This window comes from Apostichopus japonicus, chromosome 9 (assembly GCF_037975245.1).
Source record: "Apostichopus japonicus isolate 1M-3 chromosome 9, ASM3797524v1, whole genome shotgun sequence".
In the NCBI taxonomy this organism is placed as follows: Eukaryota; Metazoa; Echinodermata; class Holothuroidea; order Aspidochirotida; family Stichopodidae; genus Apostichopus; species Apostichopus japonicus.
In genome coordinates, this window is record NC_092569.1 from 35,436,753 (window position 1) to 35,461,092 (window position 24,340).

The 24,340-nt window shown below is 36.4% G+C and overlaps 3 protein-coding genes and 1 long non-coding RNA gene across 7 annotated transcripts in view; 2 read left to right on the forward strand and 2 right to left on the reverse strand.

The window, feature by feature from the left end:
* Positions 1 to 24,340, forward strand: part of LOC139973677 (uncharacterized) — a 489,233-nt gene that overhangs the window by 355,826 nt on the left and 109,067 nt on the right. The window lies entirely within an intron of this gene.
* LOC139973686 (fibrinogen C domain-containing protein 1-A-like) overlaps positions 1 to 24,340 on the reverse strand; it is a 175,435-nt gene that overhangs the window by 111,388 nt on the left and 39,707 nt on the right. The window lies entirely within an intron of this gene.
* LOC139973497 (uncharacterized) lies at positions 7,281 to 11,821 on the forward strand. 3 transcript variants are annotated; one of them, XM_071980227.1, is made up of 3 exons: positions 7,281 to 7,400; positions 9,217 to 9,607; positions 10,795 to 11,821. In XM_071980227.1, the coding sequence occupies exons 1-3, from the start codon at positions 7,312 to 7,314 to the stop codon at positions 11,380 to 11,382; spliced, it is 1,068 nt and encodes a 355-aa protein (XP_071836328.1). In that variant the 5' UTR covers positions 7,281 to 7,311; the 3' UTR covers positions 11,383 to 11,821. The 3 variants fall into 3 exon arrangements, with proteins under 3 accessions (XP_071836328.1, XP_071836329.1, XP_071836330.1); XM_071980228.1 differs by having other exon boundaries at positions 7,305 to 7,400; positions 8,804 to 9,607; XM_071980229.1 differs by lacking the exon at positions 7,281 to 7,400 and adding an exon at positions 8,483 to 8,803.
* Positions 15,759 to 21,896, reverse strand: LOC139973438 (uncharacterized). The gene is made up of 3 exons (XR_011795216.1): positions 21,833 to 21,896; positions 18,138 to 18,242; positions 15,759 to 15,866 (listed from the first exon to the last, which is right to left on the reverse strand). It is a non-coding gene; the product is annotated as an uncharacterized lncRNA (long non-coding RNA).

The window sequence follows — 24,340 nt, forward strand, 5'->3', positions numbered from 1 at the left end:
ATATCAAACTTCCATATAGAACATTCCCTACAGATGGATCTTTGCCGCACAGGGGAGCAAAACAGACTGCTGATATAACGATACATTATATTGATGCATTAATGACAGGATTTGCATAGTGTTGTGGGTATATGTGACGGAGAAGGATGGAGAGTGGAGGGGTATACGGGTATAGAAATGAAATGAAACAGTTTAATGTAAATATTACTTCACAAAACTGCTTTCTTTGAAACTAAACCCACCGTGTCATCTGAAGATTTAACACACAATGCAGGCAACACTATATATGTCAACTAATCTATGTAGAAAAATATCTTTCAAATCCTCCCCCCCCCCCCCCTCCAACAAAAAAAGTTGTGAGAAACTGAAAGAAGAGCTTCAATTTTGTTTAGGTCATGATGCTCATAAGTATACTCATATTTAAACTGTTGTTGCATGGTACGATAAATTTAATGTCATCATTATATGAGTATCAACTTCACAAGATTACAAACAGAAGAAAGGGCAGAATGTTCGTAACATAATAAATGTTAAGCGTTAAACATCATTTTCTTCAACTGGTTGCTATTTAATTTGCCGTTACTGTATTGTGTAGTCCAAATGTAGCGTTTATTGAGTTTTTAAAGCATTGTAGTAGATTATGTGTGGTTCCTAAATGTTGTGTCTTTTCTTCCGTTTGAATAGGTTCTTTGTTTTGTGAGTAGTTCCACGACAACCCTGATAATGACTTTAATCGTTGTCATCAGGTGACTTCTCGACTGCGCTAAATCTGAAACGATTGGTAAAGATGAAGTCTCCCAGTCCTGATATATGTTTGTCAAAGACACCGAGGATCGTTACGTATCCACTGTCACGCAAATCCTAGTTTTCATGAAACAAATAATATTTTAAAAAAATGGAGGGGGTGGAGATAGACTCCGAGATGCAAAACAATAAAATAAAACTGACAAGTTTACTTTAATTTTTGATTTTTATTCTTTTGTGAGACTCATACTATAATCAATTTGCAAACTATTGATCAACAGCATGCTGGTCAACATTCATAATTATATATCAATTTCAATTCATACTATCTTCTCATTCCCCTAATAATGAATTATTTGTCGAATCGCTCTGTTCTTTATTCGGTTACATGTTGTTCTTCGTTCTTGTATGTCGCAGTTTCTGTGGTAGGACGCTCGAAGATTTGAGCGGAAGGATCAATCATTCTTTTATCTTCTTAGTAAACCCTGCTTTTTGGGCAGTGTTTTCTTGATATGTTTTTGTCTACACCGGCTTTATTTTCATATCTGTGTATTTCAGGCTACATCCATAACCATTCAAACTATAACATTCCCAGAACATATTCGTTCCTCGAGTAGAGCCGTCGTAGTCTGCGTTGAGGTGACTATATGCGCACTGAGCACATTTGCTGTCACCGTCTGGAAATGCCATGCAATAGTAATAATAAGTGGGACGCTTAGTCCGACAATACGAATAACTACAGTGATAATAACGATAGAACCACCAGGCTCCTCTATGTCTCTCAGCACAGTCAAAGTTACTCCATCCATCGTTATCCCGGTCTTTTGTACTGAATTGTTTATTGTTGCTACCAGAAAAACGATTATAACCTGTAACAAACGAGAAAGAGTAAATAAACTGTTCAATTTATAAACTTTGAACGAACCCAACATCGGATACAAGATAGAGGGCAGTGCGTTTTGTCCTACTAAGATGAACACGTCAGTTCCGCAAGTATTTTTTTTTTTGTGTTCAATATTTAAGATATTTAGGATTTAGGATAAGTAGGTATTTTGTCTTTGCAAGGACGCTTTTATATATTTTTTTGTTTTTGTTCCGTTTGAAAAACAGTTCCACAACGGGAGTCATATACAGATGGGGAAACTACTAGATTTGGGTAACTAGAGTCGCTAATATCGCTCTTTGTTTTATATTTATTTATCGGCATTTGTTTACAATACTATTCATTCCTTATTTCTTTGATTGTTATTTCTAAGTTTACAACTGAGTAGTTTCCTACTCTGTCAAAACTCTAGTTACAAATTCCTTGTGTGTGTGTCGGTGTTAAATCTTACAATTTGTTGAATAATATTATGTTTAATTTAATTTGCATAACAAAATGTTCATTTATCCACTCATTCAACCCAGTGCTTATTTTGTGCTTGTACCACATATACTAACTTAGGTTCTCTTCGAACTTGGACAAGGAGGGTGGAAAAAAAGGGGGGGGGGCTGTGTGATGTAGCTTCATATACCATTCAAGTTAGGAAAACAACGTATCATTGAAAGATCTAGTCCTGTGTATTTCTTTAGCTCTTTTAATTAAGGGGACTTGCCAGTATCCCTTCAATAAGTCATATTTACTCACAAATTTTGAATTCCCAATACGATCGATGCAATCATCGAGACGAGGTATAGGATGAGAATCGGTGACTGTCACTGAATTTACTTTCCTATAATCTATGCATAACCTTTGGGATCCATCTTCCTTGGGTACTAGTAATATAGGTGAAGACCAAGGGCTATGACTAGGAGAAATAATCCCGTTCTCAAGCATATATTCAATTTCTTTCCTAACCACAGATAGTTTTGAAGGATTGAGTCTATATGGGTGTTGTTTTATTGGTTTTGCATCCCCAACATCAACATCATGGAACAATACACTTGTTTTTCCTGGAATATCGTGAAGAATACTTGGAAACGAAGAGATTAACCGTTTCAGATCTTCCCTTTCATTCCGCTGTAGGTGACCTAACTTGCTGTCAAGATTGCAAAGAACTTCAGAGTTCGTTTTAGTCACTTTTAAGTACTTTCCCAACAATTCTGTCTCATCACCATTATCCTCTACTACTGACATCACACAAAAATTGTCTTCTCCCCTCTCATGATACGATTTCAACATGTTAATGTGACACAGACGGTTAGACTTACGCCGTCCAGGAGTATCAATAATGTAGTTCACATCACTAATTTTCTTTGCAACACGATACGGTCCAGAGAATCTAGCACGCAATGGTTCACCGTGTACTGGCAGTAAAACTAAGACCTTTTCCCCAGTCTGAAAACTTCTTTCTTTTGACTTCTGATCGAACCTTTTCTTCATTCGATCTTGACTCTTTAACAAATTATCCTTTGCCAATTTGCTAGCCTTGTGCAATCTCTCATTCAAATCTGATACATAATCTAGTACATTGACCTCAGCAGGCGAATCTGTCAACCACTTTTCCTTCATTAACTTCAAAGGCCCACGAACCTCATGCCCATAAATTAACTCAAAGGGGCTGAAACCCGTAGACTCATTTGGTGTTTCTCTAGTTGCAAATACCACAAAGTCGATACCTTTATCCCAATCCATCTGACTTTCGTGACAGAACGTTTTTAGCATATTTTTAAGGGTTTGGTGGTAACGCTCTAGTGCACCTTGGGATTCGGGGTGGTAGGCAGATGACGCCGTTTGCCGAATACCTAGTGTTTGCAATACTTCTGAGAACAACCCGCTCATGAAATTTGAACCTCGATCATGTTGTACTTCCCTAGGAAGTCCAACTCTGGTAAAGAACTTCAAAAGTGCATCAGAAACAGATTTTGCCGAAATATTTCGAAGTGGGATTGCTTCAGGGTATCTGGTAGCCACGTCTATTATCGTCAAAAGATACATAAAACCGGACTTGGTTTTGGGGAGTGGACCAACACAATCAATGATAACTTTATCAAAAGGCTGCCCTACTGCGGGGATAGGAATGAGGGGAGCACTCTTAATTTTCTGGTTTGGTTTACCTACAATTTGGCACGTTTTACAACTTCTACAAAACTCACTTACATCTTTATATAACTTTGGCCAGCAGAAGTGCCGCAGTATGCGATCTCTAGTCTTCCTAACGCCTAAATGACCTGACATTGCATGGTCATGAGCAACCTGAATGATCTGAGCCCTGTACTCTGACGGGACAACAATCTGATGAAAAATTAGCCATTCTTCATTGGCTGCTATTTGTGGGTGCCGCCATTTTCGCATAAGCACCCCAGACTTTGACATATAATACCCTACTGGTATCTTAGAAATCTCCTGAACAGTATGAACCGATTGCAGAAGTTTCTTGATTTGATCGTCAGCTTTTTGCCTTTCGATCAAGTGTTGTTGATCTAAAACCAATGGTTTGACAACATCAGCATTTTTTGCTGGATTCTTATTAAATTGATTTTGTCGAGATAAATCATTAAGATTTTCAAAGAATGTTCCTGCCAGTTGGAAACATTCATCACCTGTTGGAACATTAGTATCATTCACATTAGGTGCTTTAAGAGCCATAGAATTAGTTGTTACACAAGCCGGAAAAATACCAGGAAATTCTGTTAACAACCGTTCTGTTTCCTCATTAGACTGAGGTTGGTTACATACATGGACACAGGGGGAAGTGTGGACTTGGCCACCAGCAATATCATTGCCAAGGAGAAAATCTATACCGTCGACCGGCAACCTCTCTACTACTCCTATCTCGACTACCTTAGAGACATACTCACAATCGAACTGAAGTTTAACGAGGGGGGCTCTCACGGTATCCTCTCCCATACCCCTTACTAACACATGTATTGGACTGGTTTCTGCGCCATGACTTGGCGAAAACACATTACGCAACATCAAAGAACGTGATGCCCCAGTATCCCTCAATATATGAATTTCTGAAAAATCATTAGTGCCTGTCCTAGTTACAGTGCCAACTGACATAAAATTATCGTAGCCATGTGGTTTGAGATTTGCCCTAATTTTCTCAATTTGACTACTAGAAAGCTTGCTTTTCGAAAATATGCTATTGTCCTTAACATAGTTCGGTTGAATGAGTGGGGATCCCATAATTAACTTTTGTTTACTGGCAATAAACGCCGTTGGCTTTTCAATTTCTCTCAACTGTTTGAAACAACTTTCATAAACATGGCCAATTTTGTGACAAAAACTGCACGTGGGCCTATTTCTGGAAACTGCATTTCCAAAACTACCCCTTCTTGTGTCAGAATCATTGCCCTCTCCTGATCTCCCATATTTGCCCTTTCCTTTGAAATAATTTGGAACTCTGGGATTCTGGGATTGACTAAATGAGCTCTTGTGAACCAGCTCATAATCATCTGCAACAATGGCAGCTTTCTCCATTTGCTCTACCCCCCTATCTGAAAGATGAGTTCTAATCTCCCTTGGAAGACAGTTACAAAATTCTTCCATCAAAATTAACTCTCTTAATAGCTCAAAATCAACTCCAACTTTCTTAGAAGCAAGCCACTTATCAAATAGTTCCGATTTTGTTCTACTGAATTCTACATGCGTTTGATCTGGACTTTTGCGTTTTGTATTTCTGAACTTTTGATGATATGCCTCTGGTACTAGCTGAGAAGCATTTAAGACTCGTTCTTTGACTTTTAAATAGTCTGAACCTACAGAGTACGACAATGACGTGTAAACGTCTTTTGCTCTTCCTGTGAATACACTATGAAGCAATGTGGTCCAATATTTGTTAGGCCACCCTAACTTTCTCGCCAAATTTTCAAACGATGTAAAAAATCTGTCTACGTCATTTTCATCAAACTGAGGAACTAGCCTTATGTTCTTAGAGAAATCAAAAGACGATGAAGATTGCCCTATGTGACTTTTCGTTTCCAGCGTTTTAAGAGCCATTTTATGTTCTAATTCCTTCAGTCTAAATTCGTTCTCTATCTTTAACTTTTCACTTTCACGTATCTCTCTTTCGTTTTGCAATTCTAGTTCCCTAATCTTCAATTGGATTGTTAATTTCTTTAATTCTTCACTTTCTTCACTAGATTTTGGCATATCCTCCCCTTTTCCTTTGATGAAACCCCATTTTAGTAAATGATTACCAACTATACGATTCAACTGAGGTTTCTTAGCAGCTGGAGGTACTACGATACTAAGGTGCTTAGCTAAGTCTAGGAGATTATCTTTGGATAAATCATCTACATTCTCTATAGTCAATTCAGTCTGTGATACAAATGCTTCAGCCGTGGTAAAGGCCATAGCAAAATATAAATACACCGCTATAACATACATATAGAAACACTTATAAGACAAGAGACACTAATTAGATGCAAATTTTGCTAATGTGGTATTTTTGAAAAATTTGCAAGTTTAGCCAATTTGTTCGTTTCCCGGATAGGCCCCCAAATAATATCTGTTACGAAGTCCAGATATCATGGTTTGGGAAACGAACACAATAAGGTAGGTTAGAGAGGTTTTGTTTTAAAAGAATCTAATGCGTGTCTCTTGGTAACAAAAATATATAACTTAGCATAAATACATTACATACCTTAATACTTAAAGTTAACTTAGCGCGCACGCAAGGTACCTCGGCTACCGCTGGGCTCTCCGTCGGGGTGTCAAATCCCAGGGTAGTCTGTAACCGTAGTGCGGGTGTGTCTGGAAGCTTCCGGAAGGCGCTTTACGTTAATAACAGCTCCGGTATAGAGAACAGGACCAGGTAAGGTAAATGATAAGTTCAGAAGAATGGTATCCAAAAGAGAGTTAAGAGTAAGTCGCACACAGCGTGGTTGGCATGGTGAAGAAAGGCTGGAACGGAAAAGGTAGGTTTTGTAAGGGCTATGCAGACATGGTTGTTTTACGTGGTGTGACGTACAGGTTGGTGCCACTGGGAGAAGAGACCGAGCCACTCCTTGAAAACTAATTTATATGACATTCGGTGAGGTTACTCGACCGTAGCTTAGAACTGCACTGATTGTGCTCTACGTTTACAAATTAGCATAATAATACACCATTTAATAATTGCATAACATCAATTAGCGTAGTTAACCTTTAAAGTAACATGCTGCATCATAACACAAGCAGAAATATTAAGAATATTGTCAACTTCTCATTCAATTTGGAATATGTCATAAATATTCCTTTGCATTATAAAATGAAATGTTTTGTAGCTTAAAGCTTCTGAGTTTTGCTATTTTAATATGTGTTATCAAATACTGTAAATACACATGTGATGGGGGGGGGGGGGTGTAGGGGGCAGTGGGAGGGGAGATGTTTCAGCGATTAAAAGAACAGTATAAACACAGACATCTCTTTACCTTTAATACATGGCAGAGAATATAATGAAGATCTGCTCCCAAACATAAATCACAACTGAGGGTAAAAATAAGGGTGGTTTTCATTTCTGCATTAAGAATTAAATAAACATGATGTTAATTGGCCAGGAAGAAGCTTTCTCTACTTCATGTTAGATTAAGCTATTATTCCATTTTAACATTTCTTGATTGTCGACAGGAGTTGATCTTGGCAGGAACTCTTTTGGATTCATGGAAGTGAGGAAAGCATTCCATTATGCCTACCAAGTGCTCACCCAAGCTGTTGTACCTCACATAGACCAAGATAGTAATGGTCATAGGTCAGTGAAATGCCAGAATTTTGTCTCCTTTTTTGCTTTTCCTTCACAGAACTTCTGGAAAATATCAGGTAAAGCTTCCATGTGTTTCAGCCTCCCCCTCCCCCTTCCTTCCCTACATTACTTTTGATCTATCTGTCAAGTTGTAGCATAGTTTACCTATCAGGGTATATTTCTTTTGTCAAACAGTCAGGCCCAAATGAGGCTGGTAAAAAGACTTTCTTTATAACCTTAACAAAGTATAGCGGTACACAATTTTGACTGAAATTTACATATACTCGTTGTTTTGAAAATTTACTGTCAAAAGGTATCGTACCAACAAAGGGTAACCATTACTGCTTGTCATATTCAGTAAGAAAAAATTGTTGATTGAGAAATGTTTACATCTAAACAAAATAGATTGGTCTAATGGTCGCCTAACTGATGCACGCATATGAGTGCTGCATAGCCTAATGTTAGGCCTAGCTATCCACCCTCAAGCACTGGTTATGGCGTGTGCCAGTCGTAGCTGACAATGTCGTCTATCAGAAAAGCTTTCTCATGTTGCAATTTACTTTCATATTGCTAAAAGAACAGTAAATAGGAGATACCAAAGTCAACAAACTTTGTTTTTTTCCAGTATTTGCAATTCACATTTCGGTTTTTCCGGGTTTTTCGGTTTTCTTAAAATAAAAAATAGTAAAATAAAAAATAGTAAACCGGTTTACCGTGCAAGCCTACCATTATGCCTACCAAGTGCTCACCCAAGCTGTTGTACCTCACATAGACCAAGAAAATAATGGTCATCAGAGATGCCAAGATCAGATGTTTTTTAGGCGGGTGAAAATTGTCTGGTGCTGTTGGTTACGTACACCATCTAAGCGGAGCGCCACCATGGGTTGGCGCGAAGCGTACAAGAAAATTTTGGGATCTTACGGCCCCTCAGATGGCCGGAAACATCACTTCCAGGGTCATCTAAGCTGAATCTATACTGTCTCCATACTTGTATTGTGTCTATTTCTTTTTTCATTCCAGAGGCAAAAATATCTTGAAATAAAAAAAATCTCTGAAATTTTGCGGACGCTTTAGCGTTCACGTGTGTCGTAACGGTATTATTTTTCACGAATTGTATAGGTAACGTTGCTTTCAGCCGGGCATATTTAGCACGATCGGCTTTGAGTAATTTCCGATCCTGGCGGTTCTGAGATAATTCGCATTTTGGTGTGATGAAATGAATTTCACGCTAGCAATGATACACTTTCACAGGAAAAACTCTGTGGGCCTACAATGCGGGAGATTCTTCAAAAATGCGGGAGTTTATTGGAAAATGCGGGAGATTCGGACAGGTGGGCGGGTGAGCGGGAGACGACCCGAAAATGCGGGTGACACCCGCCCAAAGCGGGTGCCTTGGCAGCACTGGGTCATAGGTCAGTGAAATGCCAGAATTTTGTCTCCTTTTTTCTTTTGCTTTTCCTATATATTTCATATCATATTTTACCCATCAGGGTATATTTCTTTTGTCAAACAGTCAGGCCCAAATGAGGCTGGAAAAAAGACTTTCTTTATAACCTTACCAAAGTATAGCGGTACACAATTAACTGTCAAAAGGTATCATACCAACAAAGGGAAACCAATGCTGATTGTCAGATTCAGTAAGAAAAAATTGTTGATTGAGAAATGTTTACATCTAAACAAAAAAGTGTTGATCCTTAACCTAGATCACACTAGGTTGCCTCCAGAGGTACAGTGTAAATATTTCATTAAGCAACATTAGTCATTTCCACTCAGATTGTCCCCGAGATTTATTTGTTCCATTTTCTTTTGGTTTTGCTCCACACAGCATCCTCGATCGCATTATAAGGGTAACAGACGAAGTGATGGACCAAAGGTTATGGGTCCAGCAAAATTGGGCCCAGAAAGCAATGGCTATGTATCCACACAAGTTTTCCATACATTGTAATATACCTCAACCAGATGCCTTCTGTTTACCTGACACGGCCTTGAGGATAGCACAGCCAATCCGCCCAGTGAATGCTACAACCATCATCCTTGCTGACAGTTCTCAGAGAAATAGCCAAGAGACAGGATCTTGCCAAGAGGTCAACAAAAAAAGTGCAATGAACCCCACTGCTGCCACCAATATGTCCAACTCAAACGATGTCATCAACAACAAAATCACGTCTATATCTTCTTCTTCCTCTGGTGAAATTGTGTCTAGTTCCAGTGATTCTGTAAGTTGTCTGCTCAATATTGCAATTTAATCCACTCCTCTCAAATACTGAAAAGAAAAAAAGACAGGTTCAAAAACATTTGGAAACTTTTTACAGGATATTATAATAGTCTTTGATACAGGTGATGTTATCTTGAATTCAGGTCCTTGCTGTTTTCATTAACTTCACCAAACTTTAAAACCAACAAGATTCCAGAAGATTACAAATTACCCTGGAATTAAAGTGGTAAAGCTTTCAGAAAGGGAAATTTTTGAAGTGAGAGGACGTGGACGTTGAAGTAGATCCAGGGTGTGAGGGGTGGGGAGCACGGTGATAAAATGTCGCAGACTTTTGTAAGCTATGATGATTCAAGTTCATATTTAGAACAGAGACAGGTAAGTATCGTTGTTCATAAAAGCCCTCAGCAGTAATTTTTAGGGTATTTGAGGAGTGTGTAAAGTCACATAACATTTAGTAGTAAAATAGTTGTTCTTAGCTTTCACTGCAGTGCGGTTTTGTCTCTTCAACCATTTGCAGAGTAACAACAAATGTGAATTTTGTGTATTCGGTCAGGAAGGTAACATTAACGACAGGAATGTGAGTGATCCTTTCATTAGCACAAATTCCTGTAAAAGGTACCTCACAGTAACACCAATTAAATTGTCATAAAAAGAAAGGTTTAGATTCATAATTCAAGTTATTTCTGGCTAAATGCAAGTTGATTTTGCTGTTTGCCAGTAGACATAAGATAAGGCACTTACATTCTCAGCCAGTAGACATTAAGAACATAAAGACATTAATTGGGTTACAATCTTCAATAAAATTGAGAATTAGTAGGTCTGGTTTAGATATAGATTAACCCGACCAAACATATATTTCATACTAGAACATTTTAGCACCTTACCCTCACTTCTGGGGCACCGTCCACTAACTCTCTTCCACACCAACCATTCAGAAGAGATGCTATGTGGTTTTGCAGACTTTTTCTTCTTACACCTTGGTGTCCTTTTTTGCCTGTCCTTGCATCCATAATGAATGATTATTTGTTAAAAAATGAAGTGATTCTCTTTGAAATACCTATTTAAGATGAGGGAAGGGTGGGGTGGGGGTTCTGTCTTGCTCTTTTGGTACTTTTTGCCTGTCATATAATGTGCCTTCAAATCTGAATCAGATAAAAATCATTTTGTTTTCCCTTTGTAATTTTCTAGGAATCGGAAATGTCTTCACAAACTTCTGGTTCTTCCAAGGACACCATCGACTCTGTCCAAGGACCCTCTGAAAGGGAGGCTGTCCCTAGTGTTGGACCTGAAACTAGTACTGACAAAGCCTGGACACAGGAAATTAGAAAACCAGTCTCCCATGGGCAGACGTATCACAAACAATCAAAATTCGGCAATCGGTGCAATCATACTTCTAACTCTGTCCGTGGTAACGCAGGGAACTCGCTTAGCAAGCAGACCTCCAAGGAGCGGCAAGTAGTCACGCCTCATATTGAGGTCACCGTCTCATCCAATAACAAGTCTGAAATTCAAACGTCTCTGCCGAAGGGAAACTCCCGAATTTCTCCAGGAGGGACCTCTTCGTCGTTACAGCCAGTGGTATCAAAGACTTATAGAAGCAAGAATTATACCAACCAGCATGGCAAATTCCGCCACAATAGCGGTGGCAACTCAACCCAGAGTGGCAGCAGTGGCGGAGACAATAATAACAATAGCAGTCAAAATACTAACTCTGTAAACAAAAGATTAAAGAAGAAGCATAAAAAGGATAACTCTAAGAGAGGGGCAAAGAACTGAGTCAAAAGAAGAGACAAAAAGTGTCTGTATTTTCTCGGTTTTATTTATGAAAGCGACAAGATTGGTTGGGGGACAAGAAAACCAACAAAGAAGACTATGAAATTGGTAAACAGACAAGACCAAAAAATAATCTAGAAAATCAGCTGTGCTTTGATTAAGGAGGGGAAAAAAGAGTAATGGTGTTAGTTCGGTTTCATGATTTGTGATGTGTATGGATGTACTGAAATGAGCAAAATAAGGAGTTTGGAGTCGATTAAAAGTGTTTACTGTGATTCCAATCTGAAATTCACTCAAAGAGAGTCCGTTTATTCAGTATTAATGTGTTTCTAATCTCAAGGTGAAGCAGATAGTAATCAAACATGTCTACTTTCACACTGTCAGCCTTGTCAACAATGCAATTATTGTTTATATCAAATCTTTTTCTCTCGATGATTTTTTTTTAACTATTCGATAAAGATTTTTGTTTTGGGAGAAAGGAGGTGTAGCAAGGAGTGGATGGTTTTGTTTGGTAAAGGGAGTTACCCAGGAATGATTGGTTTTTTCTTAGCTTTGAGATGTCAATGAAAAATGGAAAATAATATACCATTTAATGACGATATCAGTGACAAAGAAAACATATTTTGTTGGTTTTTTGCTCACCTAGGAAGAGAATATAAAGCATAGTAAAAAGCTTAAAAAAATATTATTAATGTTGTCATACTGTGACAGGAGAGAAAGCAAGATGATGGAAAGTGTGTAGTGTCGATATCAAAGCAAAAACAACTAAAAAAGATAAAAAATGAAAACAGAACTTAAAGACACCCCACCGCCCCTACGCAAAAGAAAATGCCAGAAAAAAAGAAAGAAAAAAAACCCAATTTGACAGCAAACGACTTGTACAGGATGATCACAGAGAAGTAGGAAAGAGATTATACTATTATTATGCAGGAGTTCACTTTTCTTTTAGTAGAGACTTGGTTTTGACAAGATTAGCGGAGGTTAGTTCTAACAGTTTATATTTGTGACATTTTTTATGGCTTTGAGAAGAAAGTTTTATCTGTTACCTAGAGCAATAATTGTGAAGTAACCAAGGGAGTGGGCAAGAGGTACATATTGTTTCTGAAATTGTAAATTAGAGTTGGTCTCCATTTCTTCAAACTGTTCTGTATTCGCCATTTCGACGAAGGTGAATTTGATAGGAGGGTCGTTGTGTGATTATCTGTTGAAGGTTGGATTTTGGTGCATTATTCGGTTGTTAGGTAGTGAAGGTGCCAAGCTGTTATTTTTTTTTCCATTTATATAGGACTTTCTTACTTTGGCAGCTATGCTGATTTGTGTCTGGTTTTTATGAAGGGACTGATAAACATTTCAAAACTGTTGCTATTGGCCCAAAAAATATATAAATAAAATAGCCAAAAAAGTGAAGGGATATAAAATATACAAAGGTTAAATTGAGAAGATGTGGTAATGGTTGGAAACACATTGGTGTACTATAGTAAGGTTAGTTTGAGTGATATGGGAAAGGGTAGGTCGGTGGCAAAGAGGTCCTTTAATCTGTCGTTAGCAGTTACAACAAGATATTTTCTTGGTAGCATTATTGCTGGGCAAGTCGTTGCAGACAATCAAGATTCTCCCTCGCTGCCCTATACTTTTCATGAATTTCAAAACCCATGAAACATAAATACTGTTTCTTACTTTTTTCACAATGTACAGGACATGGTCTTGTGTTGTGGATATGTGTGTGTTTGGGAGATGTGGGGTGTGGGAGAAGGGGGATGGGTAGGCATGGGTGGAAGGAATTAGTGATCAAATTAATCCATTAAAGGCATAAAACTTTATAGACCAATTCAAAAAGGTAGTACTTAAATAACTTGTAAAATGGAAATTCATTGTAACAGGGTCATATTAGCTCATGTAATTGACTTCAGAAAGATAAAAAAAATAAACAAAATAATTAAAAGAGCATGAGCAGGAGAAACTAATAATAGAGTTGTAATATTGTTGAGACAAAAAATGTATTTTGTTTATTACTATTTGATATAAGTAAGATCAACCAGAAAAATAGAAGATTTGGGGGGGGGGGGGGGAGTTAGGCATTCAGGAGCATTTTATTGCATTAGGACTCATTTTAATATTCCCCAGTGATCAAAAAAAGTATAATTGAGGCAATGCCATGGCATTCATAGAGAGAATTTGGGATGGCAAAGATTAGAAGATAGTACTTGCTAAGACTTATGACATATAATGCAGCATAACATTTGATTTTTGTTCTGTTTATTATGATTAAACCATACAAGGAGAAAAACACCAGTTGTAACTGTCAAGTAAAAACTATAAAAAAAGTCAGTTTTATTTGGTTTTGCCTGACAGCATTAGACTGTATAAAATGGAAGAACAAAAAGTGACTGAAATAAAAAGGAAATAAATAGAAAAATTCCCACCGGACATTAGGATTTGTTGCATCTTAGTGAGTTACCCCTATTGGTATCCTTTGGTTTACAATTGTCTGTAACCATTATTGCTTCCATTCTGAGATATTAATAGTGCATTCAATTAATACCTTTGCGGCATTTTTGAATATTCATGAAGCACAATAAATAAATAAATAAATAAATAAATAAATAAATAAATAAATAAATAAATAAATAAATAAATAAATAAATAAATAAATAAATAAATAAATAAATAAATAAATAAATAAATAAATAAATAAATAAATAAATAAATAAATAAATAAATAAATAAATAAATAAATAAATAAATAAATAAATAAATAAATAAATAAATAAATAAATAAATAAATAAATAAATAAATAAATAAATAAATAAATAAATAAATAAATAAATAAATAAATAAATAAATAAATAAATAAATAAATAAATAAATAAATAAATAAATAAATAAATAAATAAATAAATAAATAAATAAATAAATAAATAAATAAATAAATAAATAAATAAATAAATAAATAAATAAATAAATAAATAAATAAATAAATAAATAAATAAATAAATAAATAAATAAATAAATAAATAAATAAATAAATAAATAAATAAATAAATAAATAAATAAATAAATAAATAAATAAATAAATAAATAAATAAATAAATAAATAAATAAATATATAAATATATAAATATATAATAATATAAATATATAAATATATAAATATATAAATATATAAATAAATATTTAAATAAATATATAAATAAATATATAAATAAATATATAAATAAATATAAATATATAAAGAGAACGGAATATTATTTCAGTTAGCATAGAGAAACAATGTAACAAGGTAGTGACACACAACATTACAAAGGAAGCCAAAAGATGTATTTTTAAATTTCAGTTAACGGGAATAACAGCCACCTTCTGTTAAGATACGAGAAAGTCTATACGGGATCGATGAACAATCAAGGAGCAATTGGATTCCGCTCTTCAAAAAATCTGTTGTATTTTGTGACTGTGTAGTGTGGTACAGTAGGACGGTAATTCTATGCCCAGTGTACAAGGTATTGAAGACTGATGTTGGGTCTTGTTGTGGCTGTGCTATACCTCGTGCAGTGATCACATTGACATTGTTAGTAAGACAGTGCATGACACTCGCAATCTGTGGAAGTACAATAAAACGGAACGATGCAGTCTCAGATGATGGCTTGCTGCCGACGTTAATTTCAATTTTTTTTTTTTTTTTTTTCAATTTCTGCTGGCAGTCATATTGAAAATACGTTAGCTGTACATCTCAGTTGGCATCGTTAGTGTTTTCAACGTGGAAGTTCACGACCCGCGAAAAACAATGCAGCGATTAGTTATAATTACAGTACATCTTCACTTTTGTTTGCATAACGAGTAGGGTATGTTCACCTTAATTGTAGCAGTTATTCCTTATCAAAAAATTGATAAGGATGTTTTTTTTATCTTCTTGTTTTGGAATTATTGCAGCGATGACCCTTCCATCACATACGCAAAGATATACCAGACCGCGCTGCTTAGGTTCGCGGTGAATAAGAAAATACGGCACAAACGGTAACGAAACGGTGCACATGTGAACTGACAATTTGAAAGGCAGCCTCCTATTGCAATGAGTTAACGTTACCACTGGTTTACATCATAGAGGTATGTTGTGGGCCGTGTGTCTTGGGTACAAGTTGCTTCAACATACTATTCAACTGAACAAGGCTGCATATTTAACCAACATGCTCATATAGCACCTGCGTGTTTTGTTAGCAGGCACGTACCCAGCTTTCGTGGTGTGAGTGGTGTTTAAGGTGGGGGCACATCCTTATCGTGCCAGGAATATATGACACAGAAAAGCACGAGAGAAGCACAGAAAAGTACACAGAAAAGCAGAAGTTACAACGGATACGTTACTAACACTACTACCAAAATGTTACCACTTGTTGTTGTTATGTTTTGGAAGCTTTGCCTGTTCAGTTTCTTTTAAACTCGATTTGGATCCTCTGAAACCAAGATTTCTCCAACGACTCGTTATATTGTTTGTCTGGAACAACTTGAAAAAGATTATTATAAGGCTATGCAACAATTGTTCTGTTCATAATACCCACTATTAAAACTTGGGAACTTTACAATTATCTCAATACAAGTTAGCTGACGGCGCAAGGCATTATCATTCTTGTTTGTATGAAGAAACCTATAATCCCTTACCCCTTCCGCACCCAACACGTGTCTCATGTTCTACTCTCTTACACCGTCACCCGTTAGATAGAAAGTACATTATCTACGGCTTTGAAAGACTAACGTTTGTTTACGGTATGCTTTCATGCACATTTGCACAACAAATCGTGTACGATTTTGTTTTTAGCCGACTTGCCGTGTCATTTTTAGCCTTCCGTATATTTTTGCGTTTGCTGAACCGTATAGCAGTTACGTATAAATTAATGTTTAACAAAATCCAAGATCACAACTTCGTCATAGCTTCACGTTGACATGGGTGGCTGTTTCTTTCGACTTTTTAATCCTTTTCCTCCAGCTGGTAAGTTACACCTGAATCACAGCTTTCGTGTTTTGCTCTTCTCTTTTCTTTCAATAACTTTCCGATTTCTGGAAATTTCAATACTGTATGTTACAGCGACGTAGCCAGGAATTTGAAAGGGGGGGGGAGCACTTTTTGCGATTGATATGGATTTTCAAAGTTGTAGGCACGACTATCTGAGCGGAGCGCCACCATCGGTTGGCGCGGAGCGTACAAGACAATTTTTGGTTTTACAAACCCCCCAGATGGCCGGAAACGGCCCTTCCCGAGTGTTCATTCTGGTTCCCGGGCCTCTTGCTAACTTTTAAACCCCAAAAACAAACGAGTTAAAATAGTACGTAATTCAATACTACATAATGTATTTAAAATTAGCAAGGTACATGTACAGAGTAGTCTTACTTTTCAACTTCTGATACTTGTAAATACAAAGATAGGCCAGAAATGTATTTGATACAACTTTAGCCAGTAATTGTCTTTGATACAACTGTAGCTAGTAAATGTTTAAGTTGGCTTATAAGAGAAGGCGAGAGCTATCCGACGATTGCCATCTGATGCAAATTTCTCAACTGTTTTCTCAACTGAAATATTATCTGCGTTAACGGGTTCTTAACTAGATGTTAAAAAACTGACAAGATCGGATCCTAGTCTTTTTCGGCGGGTAGAGTGTTGAATGAAATGGCACGCAATAGAAATGACAGCCTAGATGACAGAAGAATAGGTCACCTAATTTAGCCATATTCTTGCTACGTTCATTTCAATAGTTTTTCCTGTCTAGACTCTTAAACTCGTCCAGCAAGCCTATGGATTTGAATTATGGGTGTTTAAAAAAAAAAGATAACTTGGCCCAAAAAAAGTGTAGGCCCGGGCCTACAGTGCTACATACTGGCTATGCCCCTGATCATATGATATGATATCATCAGCAGATTTTGTTTCCTGTTTGAATTCTTTCACATGTTCTTTTACATAATATATCAGAAGACAAACATAGTGCTCTTTTACAATTTTTCCAGTAGGATGATTCTTGTTTATTGTCCAATGTCTGGACTTTAATACATTTGAGGAACTTAACTGATGGACAATATAAACTTTCATATTTTGTAATATAGCCAGATATGCAGTGGCCTAAAAACAAATATCGTTATTGCAGTGTATTAGCAGTGTAATAATTATTTATAGGAAGTGCATATCACGTACGATTGCTAGCTTAGCTTCATAACATGCTGTTCGTGCAACAACTTAGGACGAATCATAGAAAGGATGAGAACGAACGTTGTCGACGTTGTTGTGCATACGGTTCGTGACATTCCATAGAGTGAGATTAGGTAGGCAATATGTATTTTATTACGCAGTGGCCAACTGTAGGCTTGTAATAGGCTATAGGCTAAATTTAGCTAATTGCATATGCCAAACTTAGTAAGTAGTTGAATCAGTAGGCGTGAATGTTACTACGATTATAATCGAGTTAACGGAGCTGACGAGTATTCAAGATCAAAAGAGCACTGACAAAATACCATGCAAAAAAAAGGACAGTTTTTAAACATTTTTTTCGACACTGAAAGGGGGGGGGGAGCGGTCGCTCCCCCTGCTCCCCCCCTGGCTACGTCCCTGGTATGTTAAGAGAAATTTTTAAACTAATAACATGTGAAAGGTAAATCATTATTAATTTTTATGCCTTTACGGTTCTACATTTTTGAAAGTTTTTCCAATCCTCTCACTCAGCCAGCAGCCTCAAAGTTCGTAAAGTATAAGATATCTTACAATAGTAAAAGTTGTACTCACATCAGGACCTAAGCGCTGAGGCCGGTGTCACGTGGTCGGCATTCAAGTGATGTAAATTGTCAGTCCCAGTGCTCCTTCGTTCCACAAACATGGATTTAAGAAACACTTTGGATGATGATTTTTTTTTAGAAAGAATGAGGGAAGGAAGGAGGTACCTTAAAGTCAATGTAGGTTGGCTAAGACTTTGGATATTTAGAAATTCTTTTTGAAGTCAAATTCAAATTTAACTTCGTTCTGTGTTTATTCGATAATGTAGCTAGGTTTGTTGCAATGTAGCTTCCGGCAGTTCCCCCCCCCCCCCCCTGCATCCTATCAGGTCTTTCCACCAGGACCTAGAAATACATGCCACATGTATTTGGTGCTTTAAGCGAGATACGAAGAGAAAAAGAAAGACACCAAATTCAAAATCTTCCGGAGACTACGCCCAGTCCGCCGCCTGTAACCCCAACATGAACGATCAGCCTAAACCAGTGGTGCGGCCGTTCCACAGAATAATTTCAGTTTTTCAGGTGCTTAACAGTGCTTGTGATAACTCCAAATTATCTGATTTACTGAAGAATATGACTTTTCATCTCAAACTATTGATGTTTTATATCAAGCATTTGGTGTTTTTCCGTAAAAACTTTAAGATTTTACGAGGAATCCACCAATTTCTATGTTAACATTAGGGCGCTTTTTCGTCTAAGTTGGATTTTCACTTATGGTAATGACGTTTTATAGAAAAAAAACGAAATGTTTAACTCGGAATTGTTCACTCCAAACTCAAAACTTTTATCTCAAAAATATGATATTTTTCTATAAAATGGCGGAGTTTTAACTGTAAAGTTTTGTCGTATTTCACAGTTGAATTTCACCCTTTTTTACATTTTATCTCAAAAATTTACATGTTTATTAGTGACATGATGCAACTTGAAATTTCTATGAATTATGAGAATTAAATGGACTAGTGAATTGTTCATTGTATGATAGTGCAGTATCAACATCCATTTCGATCGAGCTGAAAGTATGTGTTTTGGGATGTTCGAGACTTTTTGAAGCGACAATCAGAAATATCTTGTCAAAAAAAAATTGCCAGCACCCCCTCCTAACCACCCCCTCTCCTCCTCCATCCGGCCAGTCTTTGATCCTTAGTGACGCCCTTACAGCGATAGCTAAAAGGAACGAATAATTGAGTGTTCACAATTATAAGTAACTGGCTGTATAGTGCTTCCTCCTAACTTATAGCTTATGTTAGCATGAACACCTGTCATGATAGGAGTCTACTCGGTCATCAGATCCATCCTCCCAGGGTTCAATCAGTTCCTACAGAGTTTGGTACGCCGTCATGTTTGTTAAATGTTCATCTTATTGGAGGATATGTAAAGCATTAAAAGATTATTCTTACCAGAATTGTAGTACATTGGTATATCATAATCCAAGAAATTAGAAACTTCACTTCAAGTAAAGTGTTAATATTCCTACTTTCTCTTCCAACATATAAAAAATAATCTAGAAAATCAGCTGTGCTTTGATTAAGGAGGGAAAAAAGAGAGTAATGGTGTTAGTTCGGTTTCATGATTTGTGATGTGTATGGATGTACTGAAATGAGCAAAATAAGGAGTTTGGAGTCGATTAAAAGTGTTTACCGTGATTACAATCTGAACTTCACTCAAAGAGAGTCCGTTTATTCAGTATTAATGTGTTGCTAATCTCAAGGTGAAGCAGATAGTAATCAAACATGTCTACTTTCGCACTGTCAGCCTTGTCAACAATGCAATTATTGTTTATATCAAATCTTTTCTCTCGATGATTTTTTTTTAACTATTCGGTAAAGATTTTTGTTTTGGGAGAAAGGAGGTGTAGGAAGGAGTGGATGGGTTTGTTTGGTAAAGGGAGTAACCCAGAATTGATTAGTTTTTTCTTAGCTTTGAGATGTCAATGAAAAAATGGAAAATAATATACCATTTAATGACGATATCAGTGACAAAGAAAACATATTTTGTTGGTTTTTTGCTCACCTAGGAAGGGAATATAAAGCGTAGTAAAAAGCTTAAAAAAATATTATTAATGTTGTCATACTGTGACAGGAGAAAAAGCAAGATGATGGAAAGTGTGTAGTGTCGATATCAAAGCAAAAACAACTAAAAAAGATAAAAAAATGAAAACAGAACTTAAAGACACCCCACCGCCCCCACCCAAAAGAAAATGCTAGAAAAAAGAAAGAAAAAAAAACCCAATTTGACAGCAAACGACTTGTACAGGATGATCACAGAGAAGTAGGAAAGAGATTATACTATTATTATGCAGGAGTTCACTTTTCTTTTAGTAGAGACTTGGTTTTGACAAGATTAGTGGAGGTCAGTTCTAACAGTTTATTTTTGTGACATTTTTTATGGCTTTGAGAAGAAAGCTTTATCTGTTACCTAGAGCAATAATTGTGAAGTAACCAAGGGAGTGGGCAAGAGGTACATGTTGTTTCTGAAATTGTAAAGCAGAGTTGGTCTCCATTTCTTCAAACTGTTCTTGTATTCGCCATTTCGACGAAGGTGAATTTGATAGGAGGGTCGTTGTGTGATTATCTGTTGCAGGATGGATTTTGGTGCATTATTCGGTTGTTAGGTAATGAAGGTGCCAAGCTGTTATTTTTTTCTTCATTTATATAGGACTTTCTTACTTTGGCAGCTATGTGTCTGGTTTTTATGAAGGGACTGATAAACATTTCAAAATTGTTGCTATTGGCCCAAAAAATATATAAATAAAATAGCCAAAAAAGTGAAGGGATATAAAATATGGGAAGGTTAAATTGAGAAGATCTGGTAACGGTTGGAAACACATTGGTGTACTATAGTAAGGTTAGTTTGAGTGATATGGGAAAGGGTAGGTGGGTGGCAAAGAGGTCCTTTAATCTGTCGTTAGCAGTTACAACAAGATATTTTCTTGGTAGCATTATTGCTGTTCAAGTCGTTACAGGCAATCAAGATTCTCCCTCGCTGCCCTATACTTTTCATGAATTTCAAAATGTACAGGACGTGGTCTTGTGTTGTGGATATGTGTGTGTTTGGGAGATGCGTGGTGTGGGAGAAGGGGGATGGGTAGGCATGGGTGGAAGGAATTAGTGATCAAATTAATCCATTAAAGGCATAAAACTTTATAGACCAATTCAAAAAGGTAGTACTTAATTAACTTAATTAACCATTATTGTTTCCATTCTGAGATATTAATGGTGAATTCAGTTAATACCTCTGAGGCATTTTTGAATATTCATGAAGCACAATGATCAGAAATACAACTAGTTTTAGGTTTTTATGGGAAAAAAAAACACTTTTAAAGCTCGCGAGAATGAATTCTTTATAGTACAGGACTTTTTTCTCACATTATTAGTTTCATTATAGTATCTTTGGATGACTTCAAGAAGGACAGTGTACATTGAAAATGAAAAAGTTTCCCGTCTGTAACTCCTCGCTGCCACTGCCATGGAATTTAGCACTGGAAATGTAACATTGATAGGAAGATTAATCATTAAAACACAAAACAATGCACAAAATATTCTACTTTACCAAGGGAACTGGGAAATAAAGACAACAGAATATTACTGTAGTTAAAATGGAGACATAATGTAGAAATGTAGTGACGACCTTTCGTTAAGATACGACAAAGTTTATACGAGATGAATTGACAGGAGTTAAGAAAAACGGTAGAGCTTGTTATCAACTTACTATATTTCGTGACTGTGCAGTATGGCACACAGAAGTAATGATTCCGTGTCCAGTGTACAAACCATTCTGGAATGTTGTTTCGTCTTTGTTGTGGCTGTGCTATACCTCGGCGGAGACAATAATAACAATGGCAGTCAAAATAGTAACTCTGTGAACAAAAGTTTAAAGAAGAAGCATAAACAGGATAACTCTAAGAGAGGGGCAAAGAACTGAGTCAAAAGAAGAGACAAAAAGTGCCTGTATTATCTCGGTGTTAATTTATGAAAGCGACAAGATTGGTTGAGGGACAAGAAACCAACAAAGGAGACTATGAAAGTGGTAAACAGACAAGACCAAAAAATAATCTAGAAAATCAGCTGTGCTTTGATTAAGGAGGGGAAAAAAGAGTAATGGTGTTAGTTCGGTTTCATGATTTGTGATGTGTATGGATGTACTGAAATGAGCAAAATAAGGAGTGTGGAGTCGATTAAAAGTGTTTACCGTGATTCCAATCTGAAATTCACTCAAAGAGAGTCCGTTTATTCAGTATTAATGTGTTGCTAATCTCAAGGTGAAGCAGATAGTAATCAAACATGTCTACTTTCACACTGTCAGCCTTGTCAACAATGCAATTATTGTTTATATCAAATCTTTTTCTCTCGATGATTTTTTTTTAACTATTCGGTAAAGATTTTTGTTTTGGGAGAAAGGAGGTGTAGGAAGAGGTGGATGGGTTTGTTTGGTAAGGAAGTTAACCAGAATTGATTGGTTTTTTCTTAGCAGTGACATGGGAAAAAAAAATGGAAAATAATATGTACCATTTAATGATGATATCAGTGACAAAGAAACCATATTTTGTTGGTTTCTTCTCACCTTGGAAGAAAATATAAAGCATAGTAAAAAGCTTAAAAAAAATATTATTAATGTTGTCATACTGTGACAGGAGAAAAAGCAAGATGATGGAAAGTTTGTAGTGTCGATATCAAAGAAAAAACAACTAAAAAAGACAAAAAGTGAAAATAAAACTGAAAGACACCCCACCGACCCCACCCCAAAAAACACGCTAGAAAAAAAGAAAAGAAAAAACAATTTGACAGCAAACGACTTGTACAGGAAGATCACAGAGAAGTAGGAAAGAGATTATACTATTATTATGCAGGAGTTCACTTTTTATTTAGTAAAGACTTGGTTTTGACAAGATTAGTGGATGTTAGTTCTAACAGTTTATTTTTGTGACATTTTTTATGGCTTTGAGAAGAAAATTTTATCTGTTACCTAGAGCAATAATTGTGAAGTAACCAAGGAAGGTGGGCAAGAGGTACATATTGTTTCTGAAATTGTAAAGCAGAGTCGGTCTCCATTTCTTCAAACTGTTCTTGTATTCGTCATTTCGACGAAGACGAAGATGAATTTTGATAGGATGATTATCTGTTGGGTGATTATCTGTTGCAGGATGGATTTTGGTGCATTAATCAGTTGTTAGGTAGTGAAGGTGCCAAGCTGTTATTTTTTTCTTCATTTATATAGGACTTTCTTACTTTGACAGCTATACTGATTTGTGTCTGGTTTTTATGAAGGGACTGATAAACATTATAAATTGTTGCTATTTGGCCCAAAAAAATATATAAATAAAATAGCCAAAAAAGTGAAGGGATATAAAATATACAAAGGTTAAATTGAGAAGATGTGGTAATGGTTGGAAACACATTGGTGTACTATAGTAAGGTTAGTTTGAGTGATTTGGGAAAGGGTAGGTGGGTGGCAAAGAGGTCCTTTAATCTGTCGTTAGCAGTTACAACGAGATATCTTCTTGGTCACAACGAATTATTGCTGGGCAAGTCGTTACAGGTAATCAAGATTCTCCCTCGCTGCCCTATACTTTTCATGAATTTCAAAACCCATGAAACATAAGTACTGTTTCTTATTTGTTTCACGATGTACAGGTGGTGGTCTTGTGCTGTGGATATGTGTGTTTTGGGGATATGTGTGTCTTTGGGAGACGTGGGGAGTGGGAGAAGGGGGGTGGGTAGACATGGGTGGAGGTTGGAGGAAATTAGTGATCAAATTAATCCATTAAACTAACATATCTCTATAAGACTATGAGTTGAAATGTGTGTGTTTTAATCGACAGTGTGGGAACGGAGAACAAAGTCGTTACTGTGTTAGAAAAGCTTTCTTACCATAAGTAGAAACTTTCAGTATGAACTTGCCAACGACTTCGGCCCCGAACCATGCACAACAGACCAGTTTTTCATCCTGTTCTGGTTGCTAATATATTGTCGAGGTTGAATTGAATCTCTCGTCCAAACTTGTGGTGTCGGTATTACTACAATTTTGGTCGATATCGACTAAAATAATCTTTGAATTTAAAAAAAATTATTACTCAGCCATCTTACATCCTACAACAATTGAATCTCTCGTCCAAACTTGTGGTGTCGGTATTACTACAATTTTGGTCGATATCGACTAAAATAATCTTTGAATTTAAAAAAAATTATTACTCAGCCAGTCAGCCATCTTACATCCTAC

Bases quoted from the DNA above. Each gene is read 5' to 3' on its own strand.
- LOC139973497 (XM_071980227.1), top strand. From the start codon at position 7,312: ATGGAAGTGAGGAAAGCATTCCATTATGCCTACCAAGTGCTCACCCAA. The intron at 7,401-9,216 runs GTCAGTGAAATG...TGCTCCACACAG, and splicing joins CAAGATAGTAATGGTCATAG to CATCCTCGATCGCATTATAA. The intron at 9,608-10,794 runs GTAAGTTGTCTG...GTAATTTTCTAG, and splicing joins TGTCTAGTTCCAGTGATTCT to GAATCGGAAATGTCTTCACA.